The sequence below is a fragment of the Gymnoscopelus microlampas genome, assembly GCF_963454915.1.
Source record: "Gymnoscopelus microlampas genome assembly, chromosome: 13".
NCBI classification, from domain to species: Eukaryota; Metazoa; Chordata; class Actinopteri; order Myctophiformes; family Myctophidae; genus Gymnoscopelus; species Gymnoscopelus microlampas.
Genome location: NC_139950.1, coordinates 46,938,202 through 46,961,555, shown reverse-complemented (window position 1 = coordinate 46,961,555; position 23,354 = coordinate 46,938,202). Strand labels below are relative to the sequence as shown.

At 42.9% G+C, this 23,354-nt stretch overlaps 1 protein-coding gene across 1 annotated transcript; it reads right to left on the bottom strand.

Annotated features, from left to right (window-relative positions):
- Positions 1–600: 600 nt before the first annotated feature.
- LOC311058695 (uncharacterized protein) lies at positions 601–22,793 on the bottom strand (the record flags this gene model as incomplete). Its single annotated transcript, XM_084076159.1, has 15 exons — positions 22,726–22,793; positions 18,447–18,559; positions 16,971–17,094; positions 15,155–15,277; positions 13,838–13,921; positions 13,128–13,263; positions 12,881–12,978; positions 11,946–12,321; positions 11,081–11,230; positions 10,108–10,251; positions 9,600–9,700; positions 9,419–9,454; positions 7,650–7,734; positions 6,814–6,988; positions 601–697 (listed from the first exon to the last, which is right to left on the bottom strand). Exons 2-15 carry the CDS (start codon positions 18,470–18,472, stop codon positions 601–603), a joined length of 1,755 nt encoding a protein of 584 aa, XP_083932285.1. The 5' UTR covers positions 18,473–18,559; positions 22,726–22,793.
- Positions 22,794–23,354: the final 561 nt, after the last annotated feature.

The window sequence follows — 23,354 nt, the reverse complement described above, 5'->3', positions numbered from 1 at the left end:
CATAGAATACTTTGCCCATAAACATTGTGAAACACCCCTCCTCCTCTACAGTACATGGCACCTTCCACTGGGCCCTCCCCTACTTAAGCTACATGGTTTGGTCCATGCTCTGTTTGGCAGTTCAACCCACAGTGCCAGTACTGCAGAGGAGTTACAGGTGACAGACAATGAGCAAGTCCTTTTAACACATGTTACACAATAAACTGAATGTTTTACCCTTGTAAAGTCTGTGGTTATTACTTGTGAATGCATTCAACAGTATTGACATTTTGTTAGGACATATCTGCCACACTTCCAACAGTTGCTTCCAAACCGGCCGGTGGTCTTGATTAAGAATCGGACGCAGCTGTGTGGTGTGTGTGTGTGCGTGCAATGCCCTTAACCCAAGTGTCTATGTATCGGGCACGGGTTGCCCCGTGACAGGCCTACTGCAAATTGAAAATACTAAAGTAAAGATTCCTCAAATGTGTACTGAAGTACATACATTACTTGAGTAAATGTACTTAGTTCCTTTCCACCGTTGGTGATTCCAGCATGATTGGAAACGCTATGTTTTTTTTAGGCAATAACTAGATATTTCCTTGTAGGTCGAACATGGAGTCAGGCAGTGTGAGACAAGTGTGGCTTGTACTGATGTCCAACGGACGTGGATCTCTGGACGTGGAAGAAGAATCTGAACTCTGGTGTGAAGAAGAATCTGAAATCTGGTGTGAAGAACAATCTGAACTCTGGTGTGAAGAATAGTGCTGCACAATTAATCGAAAAAAGATTGTGATCTCGATTCAGACACCTATGCAATCTCGATTTTAAATTATGGCGATTTTTTTTTCAATATTAAAAAAAAAAAGTTTAATGTTTTTAATTTTTTTTTACATTGAATTTTTTTGTTTTGTTTACAAGAGAATCGTGTGAGAATCGTGATCTCAATTCTTATGGAGGAAAATCGTGATTCACATTTGAGCAAGAATCGTGCAGCACTAGCGAAGAACAATCTGAACTCTGGTGTGAACAACAATCTGCGGCTGAAGAAAATCAAACACCACAGACGCCAACTGTATGTACTGTATGTAACACATATGAAGGCCTGCAATCCTTGGATGATGGACAGTATCTAATGCGCACCGATGGAAAAGATGGGTACTACCTCCAGGTTGGTTAAATAAAATAAAAAGATTTGCATTATTACTACTAGTAATTAATAACACTGTATTGAACACTTGCGATAATGACAGTTGTGCCAATGTGCTTTCAGACACAATTGACCATGATGTGCCTTGGCCTACAAAGTTGCAAGCTGGTCGTCTGGACACCAAGTGAGCGCATAGAAGTGGACGTCCCATTTATTAAAGACTACACTGATGGACATGTGCAACAGCTGCAGAAGTTCTACTTCTTACACATGCTATCTAAATTGGCCGATGACTTTACTGAGATAAAGATACATCACTGCCAAAAGTATGGCTCTCTTTCAGTAAATGGATCACACACACACACACACACACACACACACACACACACACACACACACACACACACACACACACACACACACACACACACACACACACACACACACACACACACACACACACACACACACACACACACACACACACACACACACACACACACACACACACACACACACACACACACACACACACACTTTCATCAATGTATTTGTCCTAGGAAACAAATCATCTTTCATGTTAGAAAAATAAATAAATACAAGTGGATTATCTCATTATAAATTACATAGGCATTTATTCAGGCCTGTCAAAACAGAAATACATAAAATACAATTAACACTACTCTGTGTGGAGTTTGCATGTTCTCCCCGTGTCTCCTAGGGTAGTTAATACCCTCACAAAAACATGCAGTAATCCTGGTCACTATACTGCCTCCCCCTGGTCAGCCGGGGCGCCTGATGGAGGGGAAGGGAACTGGTTGGAATAACGTGTTCCTTCCACGCGCTACGTCCAACCAGGGAAACTCCCCCCTGTCAGGTGACAAGAAGGTCAGTTGGCTCTCATGCATTGAAGGAGGCATGAGCTCGGCCCTGGCCTCCCTAGGCTGGTGGGAGAAGTGTAGTGCCCAGGATCACTTAGCAAATTGGCACCGGGTGAAAAAAGGGTTACAAAATCAAGGGATAAATATAGCTGCAAGCAGCGATAATACAGGCCCAGACATGGAAACGAGAGAGAGAGAGAGAGAGAGAGAGAGAGAGAGAGAGAGAGAGAGAGAGAGAGAGAGAGAGAGAGAGAGAGAGAGAGAGAGAGAGAGAGAGAGAGAGAGAGAGAGAGAGAGAGAGAGAGAGAGAGAGAGAGAGAGAGAGAGAGAGAGAGAGAGAGAGAGAGAGAGAGAGAGAGAGAGAGAAACTGGAGAGAGAGACAGACATGGAAACTGGAGAGAGAGAGAGAGATAGAAACGGAATAGATGAGAGAGAGAGAGAGAGAGACATGGAAACGGAATAGATTGATGAGAGAGAGAGAGAGCGCCATGGAAACGGAATAGATTGAAGAGAGACATGGAAACGGAATAGATTGATGAGAGAGAGATGAAAACAGAATGGATTGATTGGACATCTCAACCTATTGCCATTAACAGGAATCGAACTCTCAACCTTCGGACTAATAGGCTGCAACACTACCTATAGTGCTATAGTTTTGTCCAAGCTGATGTTGTCTGTTGAAGATCATAAACTCTTGCCTTCTGTCATGAACCAAGCCAACACTAAGATCACTCGTTCACAAACCATTTACCAATAGAGAAATTGTATGTCTCCTCGCAACCGAAAACAGTGAAAGCAGCCGATCTACAAGCTCAGAAACACGTTGCTATCTGAAAGGTTTTGAGATTGTAGATCGGCTATTTTCAGAATGAAGTATGTCATACGTTGAAAAACGTACTCTCAAATATGCATTTCAGGTTATCTTTACCATTTGCACATGTATTCATTGATACAGTCATGTTGTTTGCAATTCAACTTAAATGAAGTCTGCAAGTGAGGCTTGAACTGACGACCTTGAGATTGTGAGGCACTCATTTAAGGGAGACGCCATTGGACCAACAGACAAGGAACTGTGAAAAAGGAGATCACACAGATGATACAGTTTCACGCAAATAGCTGAAAAATCCTGGGTTTAAGTGTTTTTCAAACTGCAAACAAAAGTGAAAAAATGCAGAAGTTAGGAGCCAATGGCTGTTTTTCATATAATTCAAAATGGTGGGCGATCTAAAGGTCAGAGGTCAAAAGTCAGAGGGTGAAAGTTGTTCAGCATGAGGAGACGCATGTGTGTATCGAAGTTTCATGGTTGTAGGTCAAACAGGGCATGAGTTGTACCTGTTCAAAGTTGGCATTTTCAATTGAGTGCTATAGTGCCACCTTTGGACGAAAGATTGTGAGAATTATTTTTTGATCGTTTTTCATGACCATCTACCATATGGCCGAGTTTCGTAAAAAGCGACTGCACGGTTCAGCCAGAACTGCGAAAAGTGGCAGAAGAAGAAGAAGTGACAGAATACTGCCAATATCAAAACAGGTACAGAGCTGAGAGCTCTGTCCCTGTAAAAATTATTAAAATACAATTACCAGTGATGTCATGCTGATTGTGATCTACATTCATTGTGTCTATTTGCTTGAAATAAGCCTTAGGGCTGCCAAGTTTCAGGTAAATCTAGGAGTGAGACTTTAGTGTCATTACATGCATACGCGCCACAGTTTTTCGCGTTTTTTCCCCTTTTATTTCCGTTTTTATTACTTTAATTCGGTTAATTCGGCGGTTAATTCGGTACAAAAAATGTAGGCCTACTCCATGAAGTGTAGATGTGTGGCACAAAGGAAATGTTGCAGCCGGGCGGCGCAGAACGCATGGATGCATATTTATAGCAGAAAGAGCTTCACATTTAACTATAGCCCTACTCATTCAATTCTGAACCCATTCTTAAAATAAAAAATCTCTATTAGCTGTGAAGGGTCTTCTTTCATGTGTATCAGTCATGATGATTGTTTCGCCATTAAACAATATCAAGCAAAAAGGAAACGATGGCGGATCCTTCTTCTCTCCAGTCCATCCTAGCCCTGAAACATGACACCTAAAGTTCCTGGTTTTTGATTTTTTTTACATTTACAACTCTCATGTGTACACAAACGTTCAGATTTCAAATATAAAGTGCTTACCCACGAGCCACGGATGTTACAAGTTTATCCGACCCGCGATAAGTACCCGCATTTCCCGCATTGTTCAATAAAAAGCATAATTTAATCCGATCGCCGGCCATTTTCTATAATTTTTTTGTAATGTATCAGAGTGCAATACACCTCCCAGCCATTAGTGTCGCATAGTTGAACGCATCGGAGGAAAGAAAATGGCCGGCGATCGGATTAAAATGCTTTTTATTGAACAATACGGGAGATACGTAGCCTGACACTCAGCCTGAATTTTCATTTCGTTTCACTCCATTATTCAGTCTGAAAGCCCTCTCAATGCAGCCGATTGCTGAGATGGGGGCGTGGCCAACGTTTTTTTTTTCCAAAGACCCTTTGGCGATTGGTTCATACTGGATTATCCCGATCCCGATTACTCGTACAGATTTTCAACCGAGGCTGAGACCTCCTATGACCTCGTGGCTAGCGATTCACGGGCTGGAGCCAGGCTAGGACTAGATATGGGTACTTATCGCGGGTCGGATCAACTTGTAACATACGTTGGCTCGTGGGTAAGCACTTTATATTTGAAATCTCAACGTTTATGTACATGTGAGAGTTGTAAATGTAAAAAAAAACAAAAACTAGGAACTTTAGGTTCCATGATGCTTGTGACAGACGAGCGTAAATGGTAAATGGTAAATGGTGCATTTATATAGCGCTTCTATCCGAAGCGCTTTACATTGATTGTGCCATTAACCCATTCATACACACATTCATACACCGATGGCGGAGGAAACCATGCAAGGCACCAACCTGCTCATCGGGAGCAATTAGGGGCTCAGCGTCTTGCTCAAGGACACTTCGACACTAACTCTAGGGGAGCGCCCCAGCCCGGGATCGAACTGGGAACCTTGCGGTTTTCCAGTTCACACTACCCGGCCACTCTACCCCAGAGCCACTGCCGCCCCCACGAGCGTCATGTGAACCATGGCTAGAGTCCATCCCATCGCGCAGCGCACCTCCCCGAATGGAACCGTCGCCGTAAAACACCCTCGACCCAGGTCTAATCCGGCAGCCACGCTCCGCGAAAAAAAAAGTGTTTTAGGACGAGCGTTCCGTTTTCCACCCGGTTGCCGTTTTTTTTTTTTTGTTTTTTTTTTAGAGGGGGAAAAAAACGTGTGAAATGGCAAGTGTGGCGTGAGGCGTGAGAAGAAGTGAACCCATTAACACATTGACTGCCAGAATTATTTTCAAAATCTCTGTTATTCATGCCAGAGATTTTTCAATGGGAAAAAAAAAGTACTCAAGAGCCGAGATACAAAATTTTAAAGTTTTAAGTTAACAAGGAAGTGGATGAGAGTAAAGATCTTCGAAAATTCATATCTCCTTGGTCTTTGGGTCCAAAAGAAAAAAAAAAAAGTAAAAAAAAAAAAAAAAAAAATTTGAATTTTTTTTGAAAAATTATTTTTTTGCTAATATCGAATTAATTCGATCTAGGCAGGCAAGTGATGATAAGCTAATATCGAATTAATTCGATCTAGGCAGTCAATGTGTTAAGACCTGAGGCCATTCTTTAAAAAAATCAAAATCCTAACAGTTTTTGGAAAAAAATCTAAAAAAATATTTTTTCACGATTTTTCAAAAATAGCAGATCTACAAGCTCATAGCGCGGCACTCGGTGCCGCGCTATGAGCTTGTATATCTGCTATTTTTGAATAGCCAAAGACATCTAAAGTGACACAGATGCGTTCCAGGTATCAATGGGTTAAATTGCGTGACTCTCACTCTCAAAGGGTGAGACTTGGCAGCACTGAATAAGCTCTCCTCTCAGATTTACAAGGGCTGCACAAATTCTCAGTATTTTGCCCATTTTAGGAACAATATTAATGGGCACGGTGTGTGAGAGAATTTTGAAAACCTTAAGACGTCTTATTGCTCTTCTATCTTCTATCGCATTGCGTTGTGTGCGAGCGACCAGCTCAGTTGTCAACTGGGCTTGCTTGCCTGTAAATGCCGGTAAGACCAAGCGCACTTTACGCTCATCTAGCAAATCTTGAATTGTGAAGCCATGGTCTGCCATCACCTCATCTCCAGCACGCAAATGACTTAGAAAGCTTGAGTTTTTGGTTATGAATCTGTCGCTACATGTCCCACTATAAGCATCTGAAATGTACATAATGACTCCAGATGGAGCAGTTACAACTAGATATTTCACAGTATCACAACACAACACCGATTTTTTTACTGTCTGCAAAACACTTTCTGTACAGTTAATTACACAAGTAGTGTTTGGAAAATTCTCCATGAAAACCTGTGGCATAGTAGCTTTTATGGTTTCACGAGGCAGCCATGTAATTAGATCCTTAGAGTGCTCAGCAAGTATATCTATCCAGTAATGCAATGTTCTACTAACCTGACTACGTGTCCTTTTGAAGCGTTTTGCTAAATCATCTAGTACAAAGTTCTGTCTTAGTTTCATTAATGTCATGAAAATTTGATCTACAACTGGCATTGTTAAATGGTAAATGGTAAATTGTTGATGTGCGGGCAATGTGCGGGCAAAGCTTTCTAAGCATGACACAAGAGTGTTGAATTCAAGTAGAGGAATCCCTGTGTACAGAAGACAGTCTTCATTATCTTTTAGGAGATCATCTGCAACAGACCGTGAGCTCTCAGGGGACGGTGCAGTCAGCACGCTAGATGCCTTGGTAGATGGAGCTTTGGCATAGATGTGGTCCTCCATTCCTGGATCTGCTGACCACTGTGTCTGGACATCATGCGAGCTCTTTGCCACGGGATTTGGCTCCTCTGAAGCCTCCATTGCTACTGGCTCGTAGTCTGCGGGTACAGACATATTTAGTGTACAATGAGATGTATTGCAATTGTTGTTATCAATTGAGACATATGTAATTGTACATGTTTAACACACCACCATGCTTAATGCACTGAATTAAACATATGATTAAAACGCATTATAATAAAATGTTTATTGTTTTGTTTTTCTGTCTAAGGTTACATAACATCACCTTCCTAAAATAAGTATGTTTTTTGTGGAGAACAAGGAGACAAGGTGTGTGGAGAAGAGACTAGCGTGCCACTAAAAAAGACTAGCGCTGTGCGTGTGTGAGGTAGGTGTTGCGTGCTTAATGTCCTCAAAGTCACGCATCCAAAACTGAGCAGATTGGACCTTCCGTTCCAGAGATAATGGCCTGGGGACACCACTGGTGTGTGTGTGTGTGTGTGTGTGTGTGTGTGTGTGTGTGTGTGTGTGTGTGTGTGTGTGTGTGTGATCAGAAATGCGTTGAAACATTTTTTTTTGCGATAGGTTGAATCGCTTGTGACACAATGAGCCCTGCCGTGGACTGGGATGAAAAGTAGATTAAACACAGAATCAGACAGGCCTACCATTGAGTGTTGACAATTGCACGTTTTAAATACATTGTAATAGATTTCAGGCCAGGTCAGATTTGTTTTAATGCCTTGTAGAAATGAATCATACCCGTTAAATGTCTCTCAATGATACTCTCCTCTGGAGGTCTCTCACCCAACAGCAGCGTTGGATATGGGTTGTCCCGTGTCGGTCTCTTGTCCACAAAGTGAAATGAACATACATACACAGTTTCGGGAGGTTTTTTTCCTCCAAGTCCAACTTCTTTTCGCATCGGCGTCCTTTGGGATGCGATGGAATTGATACCGTTGTTGACAAGAGCATTCTGACTTTTGGTTGGTGGACAACGCGCTCTAATTTAAGCCAATTGTTTAGTTTGGTGCGGTTGTAATGACAGCCACGCGCAGCACACGTTGTCCCTGAGCTCATTAAGACGTTGAGCGAGAAAAGCTGAGATAAAAACTACTAACAAACGTCTTTGGAGTCAGAATCGCGGAGACACGAGTCCTATGACCAGCTGTATTCTGCTGGCAAATGTAAACACACTGAGCTGCTACTTCCTACTTCCTGTGCCTCCGCAGGATATGTCCCCCACCCGGCCTTTGCCCCAGTAAATTCCCGCGGAAACAGGTGGATAGGGGACCAGGATTACTGCATGTTTTTTGTGAGGGTACCTACCCTAGGGGGCACGGGGAGAACATGCAAACTCCACAAAGAAAGGCCCTTTCGCCAACCCCACCTATGAGGCTGTTGGCGCCCCCAGCGAGCGTGAGTGCGTGGGTCAGAAAAACGTTGGCCATATGACACACGTAGCAGACCACTACACCCTCTGCTCCAACTCAATTCCTCTGCCATGTTTTAATGGTGGTTGGCAGGCAATTCAACTGAACTCAAAAACCTCTTTAGACAACAGCCAGGGTTAGCCACTGTACCTTTACAGTGTGAAGTGTGTCGCCAGTTCAAGGTCCGTTCCCAGCGACCGTTGCTGCGTGTCTCTCCCCATATCTCTCTCCCTCTTAACTGTCTATCTGCACTTAAAAAAAACTACCAATAAAGGCAGAAAAGCCCAAAACTAAAATCTTAAAAAAAAAAGCCAACAGCCAGGGCTGTACTGGAGGTGGGGCTCTGCTCCACTGGTTCAGACTAGTTGTTTGAGCGTCACTACGCCTGTGAGAGTGCGTCTGCCTCGTGTATCGACCAATGACCTTGTATATCTGCTATTTTTGGGGGGAAATCGTGAAAATTGTGCAAATCTTTGAATATATATATATTTTTAGGCGAACATTGTAACTCAAATCTTTGCTTCTGGGGGGATTCTACAAATGTCTTCTAAATGCTAACAGTTTTTTGAAAAAACTTATGTTGCTATAATCAGTGGTTCTCAAACTTTTTCATATGAAGGTATGTATATGATATGTATTTGGCCGTGGACCCCCATCTAAAAATATTTTGTTCCAGGGACCCCCCAGAAGTTGTAACATGAGTTAAAAATGTTTGCTTGAAAAAAAATCTAAATTCAAAGATTTGCAAAAATGTTAAATAGCAGATCTACAAGCTCATAGCGCGGCACTCGTATGAGCTTGTAGATCTGCTATTTTGAATAGCCAAAAGAAATCTTAAAATGACACAGATGCGTTCCCGGTCTTGATGGGTTAAAGGGCCAGACCACTTTGGTAGAGGTTTGGGTTGTGTAGTTACCTTTGCCATGACGGAACTCCAAAGGTGGACAAGACATCTATACTAATTGTTCCATTGATTAGAAATGAATAATTCAAAATATGCTCCTCATTGACTTACATTGTACGGTGAAACAGATCTCAAAGTCACTCTTGTAGCACATAAACGAACACAAACCAAGCTGAAGAGAGCATGAAACTTACTGGTGTCCAGGTGGTGGTCATCTTCTTCTTCTTCTTCTTCAGAAGTAGAAGCATAATAGTCAGAATAAGCAGAAACAGTAGAAGAAGAAGAAGAAGAAGAAGAAGAAGAAGAAGAAGAAGAAGAAGAAGAAGAAGAAGAAGAAGAAGAAGCAGAAGCAGAAGAAGAATCTTCAATTTCAACTTCAACTTCAGGTTCATCTTCAGGTTCCTGTTTGACAGAAACGGTGCTAGTTGGTTCTGGAGAACTGATCTTCACCTGCAGGCTGGACTCCACACACTGGTCTGGAATGAAGGAACAGAATAAGGAATGATGGCTTATAGAAATGATTTCAATATGGTGACATTTCAGTCGTGATATAATACTGAATTGTTCAAAACGATATCAAGCAGCCAGAATAGAGAAGGCGTACTTTGTGTATCTGTCTCCAGCTGGCCAACACCAGTAGTGCAATTGCTTCCAAACTTTGCACACATATAATGCATTTCATGGGAAATTCAATAAACTACAGTAGGCCTACATGCTTACAGCTTTCATATTTTTGGTACACTTTGTATTTGTATGAAACTATATTATCGCACGATACGTTTGCCATTAATGCTCTTACGCGTCATACATTTCCAGTTACACAGGCAACCAACTACCCCTCACATATTTAACTACCTGTAAATAAAACAGTAGGTAAACATACCTATCCTGTACAACTTTTCTACGGGTTGCAGCGTTGCATCAAACAGTCCATGTCCCTGGTGCATCTCTCGCTGTTCCTCTGACCATGCTAAAGATCTTTTGGAGGCCATCTCTCTTGATGGAGTAGATCTCCCCCTGTGGTGCTCTATGGAAATCAACCACATAGAAACAACATGTTTAGTTAACATTCAGCAACCTGAATGATAACAGCATCCTGATGGGACATCTGCTTCACACACGGATTTAACCTCTAGTCCCTTTAATACAACAGATTTAACCTCTAGTCCCTTTAATACAACAGACTTAACCTCTAGTCCCTTTAATACAACAGATTTAACCTCTAGTCCCTTTAATACAACAGATTTAACCTCTAGTCCCTTTAATACAACAGATTTAACCTCTAGTCCCTTTAATACAACAGATTCAAAGGGAATTTTTGGACTAAGGTTTTCTTACCTTTTCTATGATGTTATAATATCTGAAGATGAGTGGTACAGTAGAAAAATGTCATAACTCCATCCCGGGTCCGCCACAGCTTAAAACGTGCGCGGATAGATAGGCCTTGCGTTAGATCGCATATTTTAGTAACTTTTTTTTTCTTTCTTTTTTTTTGTGAGAGCTCACGTTCATAGTGACAGAACACTATGCAACCCCCTCGAAAAACAAAACAAAAACCTAAGTCTCGCTAGACGATATTGAAATCTCGAGATTGAAATCTCGTCCAGCGAGACTTCTGTTGTTTTTTTTGACAGTGTTCTGTCACTATGAACGGACCTGTGGCGGACCTGGGATGGAGTTATGACATTTTTCTACTGTACCATTAATCCTAAAATATCATAACATCATAGACAAGGTAAGAAAACCTTAGTCCAAAATTCTCCTTTAACCTCTAGTCCCTTTAATACAATAGATTTAACCTCTAGTCCCTTTAATACAAGAGATTTAGAAAGAAAGAAAGAAAGCATGCAACTTACCGATGTCCAGGTGTTCTTCTTTAACTTCAACTTTAACTTGTTTAACTTCTACTATAACATCATCTTCAGGTTCCTGTTTAATAGAAACGGTGCTGGTTGTTTCTGGAGAACTGATCTTCACCTGCAGGCTGGTGGACTCCACACACTGGTCTGGAATGAAGGAACAGAATAATGACTTTAATGTGCCATGAGTTGTAGATGAAGGTTGTAAAGAAGACAGGGCATCACAGAGCCGGATTAGCACCCCTGGGGGCCCCTGGGCACTGAAGCGCCAGAGGGCCCCCCGTGCACACACGCACGCACATATGGGCACGTGCCCAAAGTGCCCATATGGTAGATCTGACCTTCAGTTCAACCTGTAATCTTCCAAACATGAGGCGTACTTTGTTATTGACTTGCAGATCTCCAAGTTGATGGTATCCATGTGTTGTATTCGCTGCAAGCAACTCTTAGATCCTATTTTTAATATCTGGAATCTAGAGTTGCAATACCAACCATTGACAGCCCATACATCCAAACAGAAAAGTCCTATCTGATTACATCAAACAACGCTAAACTGCCAAGTTTTTGTTTTATAAAAATCCACCGTATAGACATGTTAAGAGCTGCTTTCTGTCAATACATTCAGTGCAGGTGATTATTTTTCTAAGTGTTGGAGATTGGAGGCGCTTGTTTACAATAACGCAACGCCTTGCTGCCTCCTGCATTATGTGACATTTATAAACAGGTGGTGCGAGGGACCGTTGAGTGATTTACAACGAGCGTAAGTTCCTGTGACATACTAGCGTCATTAAGGGGTACATTTACCTTAGACCCCTTAACCTTAAAACACGAGACAAGCGTCCCACACAATGACCTCCAGTACCTGCTTGCATCTGGTGCAGCGTGACCGTGATGTAGGATCCACTCGGCAGCTCATCGTTCAGGTCGGACACCAGCCGGACGGGAGGCTCCGGGTCCGAGTCCCAGCGTCCTTGCTCCTCATCCTCCTCGTCCTTGTCCTCGTCCTCGTCCTGCTCCTCGTCCTCCTCCTTGTCCTCCTCTGTGTCCATCTCGTCCTCCTCGTCTGTGTGGCGCCGCCACCACCTCTGTCTCCGTGCGAGCTGCTGTGATTCCTTCTCCTCCTCCTCGTCGTCCTCCTCCTCTGTGTCCATCTCGTCCTCCTCGTCTGTGTGGCGCCGCCACCACCTCCGTTTCCGTGCGAGCTGCTGTGAATCCTTCACCGCCCAGGCACCAGCTTCCTGCTTTAAAATTGACTCGAATAAGGAATAGTTCAAGTGACAGTTCTTATGAATGACCTGTAGTTTCACTGTTTTACCCCTGCTGGTCTATGGGTTTTTGACAAACTAAACTAACTAATAAACATTGTCATAAATACTATATGCTTCCAGTCGCTAGTTTAAAGTCTTCTTTCAATCATCATGATATGCGTTTTGGTAAATTATGGTCCCATTTATTTTAAAATTGACGATATAGTCGGATATGCTTTAGGAGGGGTGGGATGATTTGATTGAGAAGCTAGACAACCAATAGCATTCATTCCCCGCCTCCACTCTTGATTGGCAAGCTACCCAACCAATAGTGGTCTGGTTGCATTTCTTAACAGTCAATGGTTGGCCATCCCTAATCCCCAGTAGCGAGCGAGCGTACACACACACACACACACACACACACACACACACTTTAACCTCATCTTCAGGTTCACACACACACACACACACACACACACACACACACACACACACACACACACACACACACACACACACACACACACACACACACACACTTTAACTTAACCTCATCTTCAGGTTCCTGTTTAACGGTGCTGGTTGAAACGGTGCTGGTTGGTTCTGGAAAATTGATCTTCACCTGCAGTCTGGACTCCACACACTGGTCTGGAATGAAGGAACAGAGTAAGGAATTTAATGTGTAAATGTACAACTTCACTGCAGCTTTATTAAACCACCAGTAAAAAACAGTTCATACCTATCCTGTACAACTTCACTGCAGCTTTATTAAACCACCAGTAAAAAACAGTTCATACCTATCCTGTACAACTTCACTACAGGTCTCATCCTTGCATCAATCAGTCCCTGGTCCATCTCTCTCTGTTCCTCTGACAACGTTGGATAACGTTTGGAGGCCATGTGTTGATCCAGTAGATCTCTCCCTCTGGTGATCTGTGGAAATCACCAGTAGAAAACGAAACATTAAATACAGAATACGATTTAAAAAAATGTTTTTGTTATGATTAAGTTATCTCACATACCATACAGAAGATCACTGAAGAGGTTCCACACACACACACACACACACACACACACACACACACACACACACACACACACACACACACAAGAGGGAGCTCCACTGATCATGTCCAACCCAGATTTCCCCAGAAGGGAATGAAGTCGTTCTCATGCTATGCAACCAAAAAACACCTTCAGGAGGCTGCAATTCCAAACTGGCCCCTGTCAAGTCTTAACCAACCCCCCCCCCCCCCCCCCCCCTCCTCGAACTGCTGTACATACCGTTTTTCATACCAGTAACCTTTAAGCTGATTGTATGACGTTCTACATAGTAGTGTATATCTGTATGTTTTCTTAAGTGTCATCATGATTTGAGTGCGTGGGGATCTCATTTTAAATAAGCCATTGTGCTTTTATGAGCGATCCAGTCTAGAGGACCTTGTATCTTGTCTTTTCTAAATAAAGTATTCAATCATTCAATATTCAAAACAAGGTGGTTACGTACCTCTGAGTCAGTGATTCCTTGAACACACTTAGGACACTCCCAACAGCTGGACAAGAGTGTATTCACCAACCCATCACCTTGAACCTGAAACACAGAGACACACAACATTTAGGCCTCAGTGAGGCCCATTCTACAAATGCCTTCTAAATCCTGACAGCTTTTTGAAAAAAAAAACATGTTACATTGCATTACCTTACATTACATTACAGTCATTTAGCGGACGCTTTTATCCAAAGCTACTTACAATAAGTGCATTCAACATAGGTGGGGCAGTAGACCAGAGCCATAGTTGATATTGTTGCTGTTGGGTAGAAACCCTCTCATCTCCATATTCTAACTGTTTGTAGTTAGTATGATGAAGTAGGACATTTAGGAGAAAACACAGAGTCGCACACAAGCATCAAAAGTAGCAGATCTACAAGCTTGTTGTGAGCTTGTAGATCTTTTGCCATGTTTGAATTTGAATCGTGAAAAGGGAACCGTTTTGGACATATGATGAGGTTTCGACCCCACAGAGACCATATCTAGCTACAGTCTAAAATGACACAATGCTTTCCAGGAAGAGGAAAGCGGTCCAATAGGGAAACTATCCATTATTTACATAGTTAGTGATTATTCTAACATTATTTACACAGTGATTATTCTATCATTATTTACATAGTGATTATTCTATCATTATTTACACAGTGATTATTCTATCATTATTTACATAGTGATTATTTTGATTTACTTGTTTGATTTATTTGACATGGATTTTCAAAGGGGAGGAACATGGAAAAGAATCCTCCTAGCAATTGATCTGAATTTGCACACAGCCATTCACCATTACCATGTGCACGGAACAGCGAACCCCCCTTTTCGATTTCACCAGATCCCAGCTGTTTATTAGCGTTTTTGTGTAAAAGAATGTCGCCATGGTTACGGGGCTGTCCAGCTATGAGACAAACTGCCTCCCAGGTTGCCAGATCATGTGCGCATATCCCCCCAAGGATGCGTCGACCGGGTATGGACTAGTAAATAATAATTCTTAAGATTATTTTGCCAGTTCAACAACTTTATCCTCCTGCCTTTATTTTTATCAAAAGGGGGTCAAAGGTATGCCCAATAATTGCCTATTATTGGGCAATAACCCCCTTTTGAGGATCCTTGGAGACGCTGCTGTGCCAGAAGCGCTTCCCTTAAAAAAGGCATAAAAATAAAGACAGGAGGATAATAAAAATAAAATATTTTTGCTTTTGTTTTTAAGTCGACTAGTCGACTACCACTGGGTCAAATTAGTCGACCAGTAAAACTCTCTAGCCGTGAAAGTGTACCCACCGTGAGACAGCCAGGATGGACGATCTGGGCACAGCTGGAGCATTCCATCAGCGTGAAGGCTGGGTACAATGCGTCGTCATGGATGTTACAGATCTCACACACCGATGACAGGGCCAGGCTAGGCTGACAGGACAACAACACACCAGATGTTATGTTACACAGCGCTGACAGGGCCAGGCTAGGCTGACAGGACAACAACACACCAGATGTTATGTTACACAGCGCTGACAGGGCCAGGCTAGGCTGACAGGACAACAACACACCAGATATAGAGGCTATGCGCGTGACATCATCGTACCCGGAAATTATGCGAGAACGTCTACTGAGTGGCAAAAAAATACTTTCTGGCCTTGACAGCCCATACATCCAAACAGAAAAGTCCTATCTGACTGTATTAAACAACGTTAAACTCACCAACATGGCAGCTGTACGGAAAGCTTGAATTATCCTCTTACTATCTGCACATTTTTTGTTTCATAGAAATCCACCGTAGAGACATGTTATGAGCTACTTTCTGTCAATACATTCTATGCATGTGATTATTTTCTAAGTGTCAGAGTTTGGAAGCGCTCGTTTTCAATAACGTAAAGTTCTGCTGCCTCCTGCATTATGTGACATTTAGAAACAGGTGGTACGCAGGACCGTTGAGTGATTTACAACGAGCTTCCAAACTCCAACGCTCCATGCTGCTCAATGTTTTGCCACTCAGACTAGATGAGGGGGGCGTGTCCGGCTGGAAAAGTGACACATGTGCATACTCTCTATTATGTTCAAATGTCCATCATAAACACTCACCGTTAAGGGTCATTTAACTGCTGTGTTTTTATTGCTTGGAAAATATGGATTTACATGAATTGGATTTAATGGGGGATGGGGGGGGTTGTAAATCCATGCAATGTTATAAGGAATGCCCCCATGCCCTGGAGAGATATTGTACTTATGAGGGTCGTAACCAGTAGGTGTATCCTACCTGACACCATGGTCTAAATGTCTCAATGGAAGAGCAGGGAGACCACCTCCAAGTTCCAACCACTGCAGATATACTAGTTATATTGTGTTAACGCGTACTCTACCATACAGATTGGTTAAATTAAAAAGGTAGAGTAAGTGATTTTCTTTGGTTAAAATATGTGTTAAATAGCTCTATATTGTGATAGTAATCATTGCTATGGAGTGTTTGTTCAGTAACAGTGTTAAATAACTCTATATTGTGATAGTACTCATTACACTATAGAGTGTTTGTTAAGTAGCAGTGTTAAATAGCTCTATATTGTGATAGTAATCATTGCTATAGAGTGTTTGTTCAGTAACAGTGTTAAATAGCTCTATATTGTGATAGTAATCATTACTATTGAGTGTTTGTTCAGTGACAGGAGTCTCCATGTCTCTCCAACTCTTTATTAAACAGAAAATGCATTTTCAGGTCAAGATACCATTTTTATCCAATCAGGACAGAGAACTCAGTCAGGACACATATTAAACATTGGAAGTGATGACACAAAGAAATTAGTGGACAAAATTGGAACTGGAACACAAAAAATGAAGCTGATAAGTGGGTACTCTCTCCAGATTGGTTGACATTTTGTCACCTATCTGAAAATGTATGTTCTGTTCATCAAAGATCTGGAGAGACATGGAGACCCCTGATACTGAACAAACACTCTATAGCAATGATTACTATCATTATAGTGCTTTAACCTTTTAACACAAAACCTTTTGTTTTGACCAAAATAAATATCACTTACCCTACCTTTAAGTGACGGATCACAGTACAGTCAAATTAGAGAAATACATAAACACGAGGCCAGACACTCACATCGAGACATTGGCGCAGGATACAGGTCTGTTTGAGCTTCCCCCGTCCTCCAAACTTCTTCATGTCCCTGCAGAAGTTACAGCGCCCGCAATCTGGCCTCAAGCACGCCTTACATCGCTTACACCTTTAGAGACAAAAACACATCGCTTACACCTTTACAAACACATCGCTTACACCTTTACAGACAAAAACACATCGCTTACACCTTTACAAACACATCGCTTACACCTTTACAAACACATCACTTACACCTTTACAGACAAAAACACATCGCTTACACCTTTACAAACACACCGCTTACACCTTTAGTTACAGCACCCGCAATCTAGCCTCATGCAAGCCTCACATCGCTTACACCTTTACAGACAGAAACACATCGCTTACACCTTTATAAACACATACACATCGCTTACACCAGGGGTCTTCAACAGGGGGTCCGGGACCCCTAGGGGGTCCTCAGAGCTACTATAGGGGGTCCGCCAAATATTTGTGTGATAGGATTTATTTAGTTTTTTTTCTTGAACCCTAGAATTACTTTTCTGAGGGGAACATTAGCCGAAAATAGCAGATCTACAAGCTATCAACGCCTCGCGCTGCGAGGCGTTGAGAGATTGTAGATTGGCTATTTTTGGCAAAGAGGCTATAGGTGTAGAGGGAAAAAATAGCAGACTAAGTAAAAAAAAACTTTAATCTGAAACACAATTTTATACAATATAGAGAAGGGGGTCCCTGCTTCATCTCTCTCTCAGCTAGGGGTTCCTTCGCCTGAAAACGTTGAAGACCCCTGGCTTACACCTTTACAAACACAAACACACCGCTTAAACCTTTACAAACACAAACACACCGCTTACACCTTTACAAACACATCGCTTACACCTTTAGAGACAATAAACACATCGCTTACACCTTTACAAAACAGAAACGCATCGCTTACACCTTTACAAACACAAACACACCACTTACACCTTTACAAACACATCGCTTACACCTTTACAAACAGAAACGCATCGCTTACACCTTTATAAACACACCGCCGCTTACACCTTTACAAACAGAAACACAAGCAAAAATGAAATCACAGGAGGAAAGCCCCATCTACAAAGTCACTGTATGCAGTATATCAGCGGTTCTCAAACAGAATGCAGAGGCACACTGCTGTGCCATGAGTAGGTGTGACTGATACAACTATACAAAATTATACTATTTTGTTACTGTATCAGAGTGTATCAGAATATTTATGTTAACCACTTTCAACCTGGCATTCCTATATTGGACATGTTTGAGGTTATAGGTGATGTGAAGCGTTGTGAGCTTGTAGATCAGCTGAACAAATAATACAAAAATGTGTATGAGTGCATGTGAGAGAGAGAGTGTGTGTGTGTGTGTGTGTGTGTGTGTGTCTGTGTCTGTGTCTGTGTGTGTGTGTGTGTGTGTGTGTGTGTGTGTGTGTGTGAGAGAGAGAGAGAGAGATGTTACCGGACTCGTCTCCTCCGCACATACATGGAGGAGGCTGGTTTCTTTGGTCGTGGGATGACTGGGGAGGTGGCCAGTTTAGGCCGAGGAGGAGGAGGAGACTGGCACCACGATGGCTGGAGGAGGAGAGTTAGTGTTAGTATTAAACATCAACAGTCATGTTGGCACTATGAATGGCGAATGGCGGCGCCCGGCTGCGGCCACACTGGTTGTGGCTCACGATAGCATAGAGTAAAATAATCCACTAGGACCAGAGAGTCCGGTTGTTTGTGTAAAGCGCAACAACGCTAAAGTAGTATACGATCGGCAGTTTGCATTAGAATTGCGTGCGTCCAGTTGTTGGGACGGTAAATGCGGTAACTAAGGACGTTCTGCAGAGTCTCGGGTTGCTATGTCGGCGAGACCCAGAGGCCTGTTGGCAGCGGAGTCTCTTACCAGCACTGGTGGCCCTAGGAGGAGACGGAGACAGTGCGACAGGAGGCGGAAGTGGGGAGCCGCGGCATACTAACAGCTAAGCTGAGGGCTAACCCACATAGAGCACCGCTTCCATCCATTTCTCTCTCAAATGTTTGCTCTTTGGAGAAACAAATGGACTTTATTAAGCTGGATTTAACAACATATCGGGAGATGAAGGACTGTTGCGCTATGATTCTAACAGAGACATGGCATCTCGTTAAGCCAGGCTGTTGTTCCCTCATGTTTCAAAGCTGCTATACTAATTCCAGTGCCAAAAAAACTCACAATAACATCTCTCAATGATTACCGCCCAGTGGCACTCACCCCTATGAGAGGCTGGTAAAGGCACACATTGTTTCCAAACTCCCCCCCACATTTGACCCGTTCCAGTTTGCCAACTTTGCCTACCATGCTAATTGCTCCACAGAGGATGCCATTGCCGCTGTCCTACACTGGAGCCTAGCACATCTGGAGGGGAAGAACACCAGTGTGCGTATGCTGTTCTTGGACTTCACCTCAGCATTCAACACTATCATCCCTCAGCAACTGGTTGACAAACTTGGCACCCCCCTGGGCCTTGGCACCCCCCTTTGTAACTGGCTGCTAGACTACCTAACAAACAGACCTCTATCTGTGAGGGTCGGAAATAACAACTCCAACGTCATCTCCCTGAGCACTGGCTCTCCCCAGGGCTGTGTTTTGAGTCCACTGCTGTTCACCCTGATGACCCATGACTGTTGTGCCAGGTTTAGTACCAACCACATGGCAAAATACGCGGACGACACGACAGTCGTGGGCCTCATTAGGGATGACAACAAAAACGACTACAGGGAGGAAGTGAGACAGTTGGTGGGCTGGTGCAACGCACACAATCTGGTCCTGAATGTCAGCAAGACGAAGGAGATCATCGTTGACTTCAGACGGAACCAGCACAGCCACACACCACTACTCATAAGAGACACTGCAGTGGCGGTAGTGAGTAGCACCAAGTTCCTGGGGGTACAGATTACGGAAAGTCTGACATGGTCCTCAAATATGGCCTCTCTCATAAAGAGAGCACAGAAACGTCTGTTCTTTCTACTCAGGATGAGAAGAGCCCAACTCCCCCCTCCCATCCTCAATACTTTCTACAGGGGCACTATAGAGAGCATCTTGACCTGCATCTCTGTCTGGTCTGGAAGGTGCAGTCAATCAGACTGGAAAACTGTGCAGAGAGTGGTGAGGACAGCGGAGAAGATCACTGGGACTTCACTGCCCTCCATTAAGGTGATTGCTGACAACCGGTGTCTGACTAGGGTCAAAAACATCTTGACTGACCCTACCCATCCACATCATGGACTGTTCACCCTGCTGCCCTCTGGAAAAAGGTACCGCAGCATGGGGAGCAGAACAGCCAGATTCTATTTTCACTGCGTTTTTGTATTAATTGATGGAAACATTGATATTTCCTCGTGACCCATAAACATGTGTCCATTACCCACAAATGGGCCCCGACCCACTGTTTGGGAAACAGTGATCTAACCCAGTGGTTCTCAACCCTTTCAGGCTGCGACCCCCCAAAATAATCATATTTGAACTGGGGACCCCCCAAAATAATTAGAATATAAGATGTTTATGTGCTCTCTTTACAAGAGAGGCCACAAAATAATCATATTTAAACTGGGGGCCCATCATTTTGAAAATAGTAGATATACAAGCTCACAATGCCTTGCGAGGCGTTGTGAGCTTGTATATCCGCTATTTTCAAAATGTTTTGCCTTTTTCTTGGCCAAAGTTTGACCAAGGTTTTTTTCTTTAGGTATTAAGAAGGTCTTAAAGGTCCTTAAATTGTCAATTGACTGTCATCTGGGGACCACCCAGGGGTGTGTTCTACCGTGTTGCGCTGTATACGTAGTGTGGCCTGCAGAACATTTCTGGTGACAAGCGTATACATCCAAAGAAACGTCCAAGACAGCGTATTTTATATGCTGATATGCATCTGTTACGCAGGAGGAGGGGCTGGGGCAGCAAGAATGTGGATTTCAATAGCCTAGTCTGACTGAGGTGAAGGCTATGGTCTGTGTTGAGGTGATATTTAATGGCCGCAGCGCTGGCGAAGGAATTCACACATTAACTCAAAGACCTGTCATTCACTTCCTTTAACGGCAGGTCACTGAAGTGAGAACTTCATTAGTATTCAAATTGTGCGTCATAGCACAGCAAAACATCTTGAATCTTCAATACTGTTTGTGTCTTCAATGCCAAATTAATACTATTCTGTAATAGATACAGGAATGCTCGCTGTTAACACTGCCATAATACCTGACAAGCCTAATCAGCATTTATTTATAACAATCCTTGCACTCTTCCATGGTAATAATCTAGCCGTAGAATACGACTCTCGTAGATGTATTTTATGATTCTGACATTTTCAATCTACGAGAGTTGTAGGGAACATCCCCCATGGACAACTGAACTTTCAGCTCCTAGCCCGTACGGTCTCCAAACATGTATAATTTGCAAAAAATGGTGCTTACCCTCTTGCCCCAAATTAACTCACTCTACGGGGTTCTAGTGCAATGTAATAATCCATATTTTTTAATAAAGAAGTGTTTTAATGCCGTCTATACCCCCCCCCCCCCCCCCCCGTTTACTTCCTGTTTATTTTTTTTTGTAATGCCGCTTCGTTACTACTGCCTATTGTGAATTTCTGACAGAATCGTCCACAGACGGCGTTAAAACACTTGTTTATTGAATAATATGGATTATTACATTGCACTAGAACCCCATAGAGTGAGTTAATTTGGGGCAAGAGGGTAAGCACCATTTGTTTTGCATTTGTACATGTTTGGAGACCCTACGAGCTAGGAGCTGAAAGTCCAGTTGTCCATGGGGGATGTTCCCTACGACTCTTGTAGATTGAAAATGTCAGGATCATAAAATACATCTACGAGAGTTGTATTCTACGGCTAGTAATAATCCATGCTTTGCATTGAAAATGCATAAATCTAAGGCTAAAAGCAGCTCCGAAGTGGTTGGGTTACAGGATGATTAACATTAGAAACAGTAGAAAATCAGTACAAAGCATATTATAATTGTACCCTGTGTTACTGCGAAACTGGGCTTGGCTGGGCCAGGCCGATGCTGTGCGGGCCACATACGCACACGAAGAGCGCGTACATTTTTTACATTAATTCATTCTATACGCGTGCATGTGCGCGTGCCATGCGTGTGGAAGGGACAAGGGAGGGAATAGTTATAGTATACCCTCCAAAAAATCTAGAACACACCACTGGGACCACCCCAAAACATGTGGGGAGCCCCCTGGGGGTCCCGAGCCATATGTTCAGTACTACCAATCTAACCAACTTGACCAGCTGGTCAAGTTGGTTAGATGGTAAGCTGGTCAGTCCACCCATTTGACCAGCAAAGACCAGCAGAATCCAATTTTGTGTTCAGCTAACCAACTACACTGACACACCAGCCTGACCAGCTTGACCAGCCTGGTATGCCATTTAAACCAGCCTATAAGACCAGCTAAAACCAGAAACCATCATAAGCTGTTTTTTACTGGGGGGGTTTTTCAGCAGGGACAACAGTTTCTTTTGCAAACTGTTATTAAAGTATTCAATCAATCACTCTGAAACAAGGCAACTTAAAGGCAGCTAGCTGCTAGCAACGTTAGCACACACGCACACACGCGCACACACACACACACACACACACACACACACACACACACACACACACACACACACACACACACACACACACACACACACACACACACACACACACACACACACACACACACACACACACACACACACACAAAAGGTATTCTTACGCTCGGTTTCTCCGTCTTTCCAAGAACTTCTTCAGCTACTGATGGAAGAAAGTCTGTAGACCCGGAAGCTCTACTTGTTGTTTATGTATCACTCTTTTAGAACTGTGTCCTGCTAGCAGATGTAAGACTTCCGGTCGAAGATCTCTTCAGAATTAGAGTGTCCTCTAGAGTAAACAGAAAAACATTGAAAAACTATTCATTAAGCATTTAAACTAAGCTATATACAACAATACACGTATGTTTCTCTGTAACATACATAGATACATTGTTAATGACACAACAATGTATCTGAATGGATAAATGCTGTTCAACCGGAACGCTTATATCTGCTAGTTCAAAAACCAGAAGTATTAAATCTGCCAGTGGAAAGGAGCTACGTCTTCTTCTTTCTATCTTTTTACGGCGGCTTGCATCCAGACTAGTGTTGCATTACCGCCCCCTTGTGATAAGGAGCTACGTTGCCTCACTAGTCTCGCGTGGCCAGACTGTTGCCCCTCCCACAATGTTCAAATGTTTCCGTCGGAGATTAATGCGGATTAGGGTAGTGACGTTTTTCGGGAAGTGTAGTTCTTTGACTAGTGGAAGTGTAGTTCTTTTGAATAGTGGAAGTGTAGTTCTTTGACTAGTGG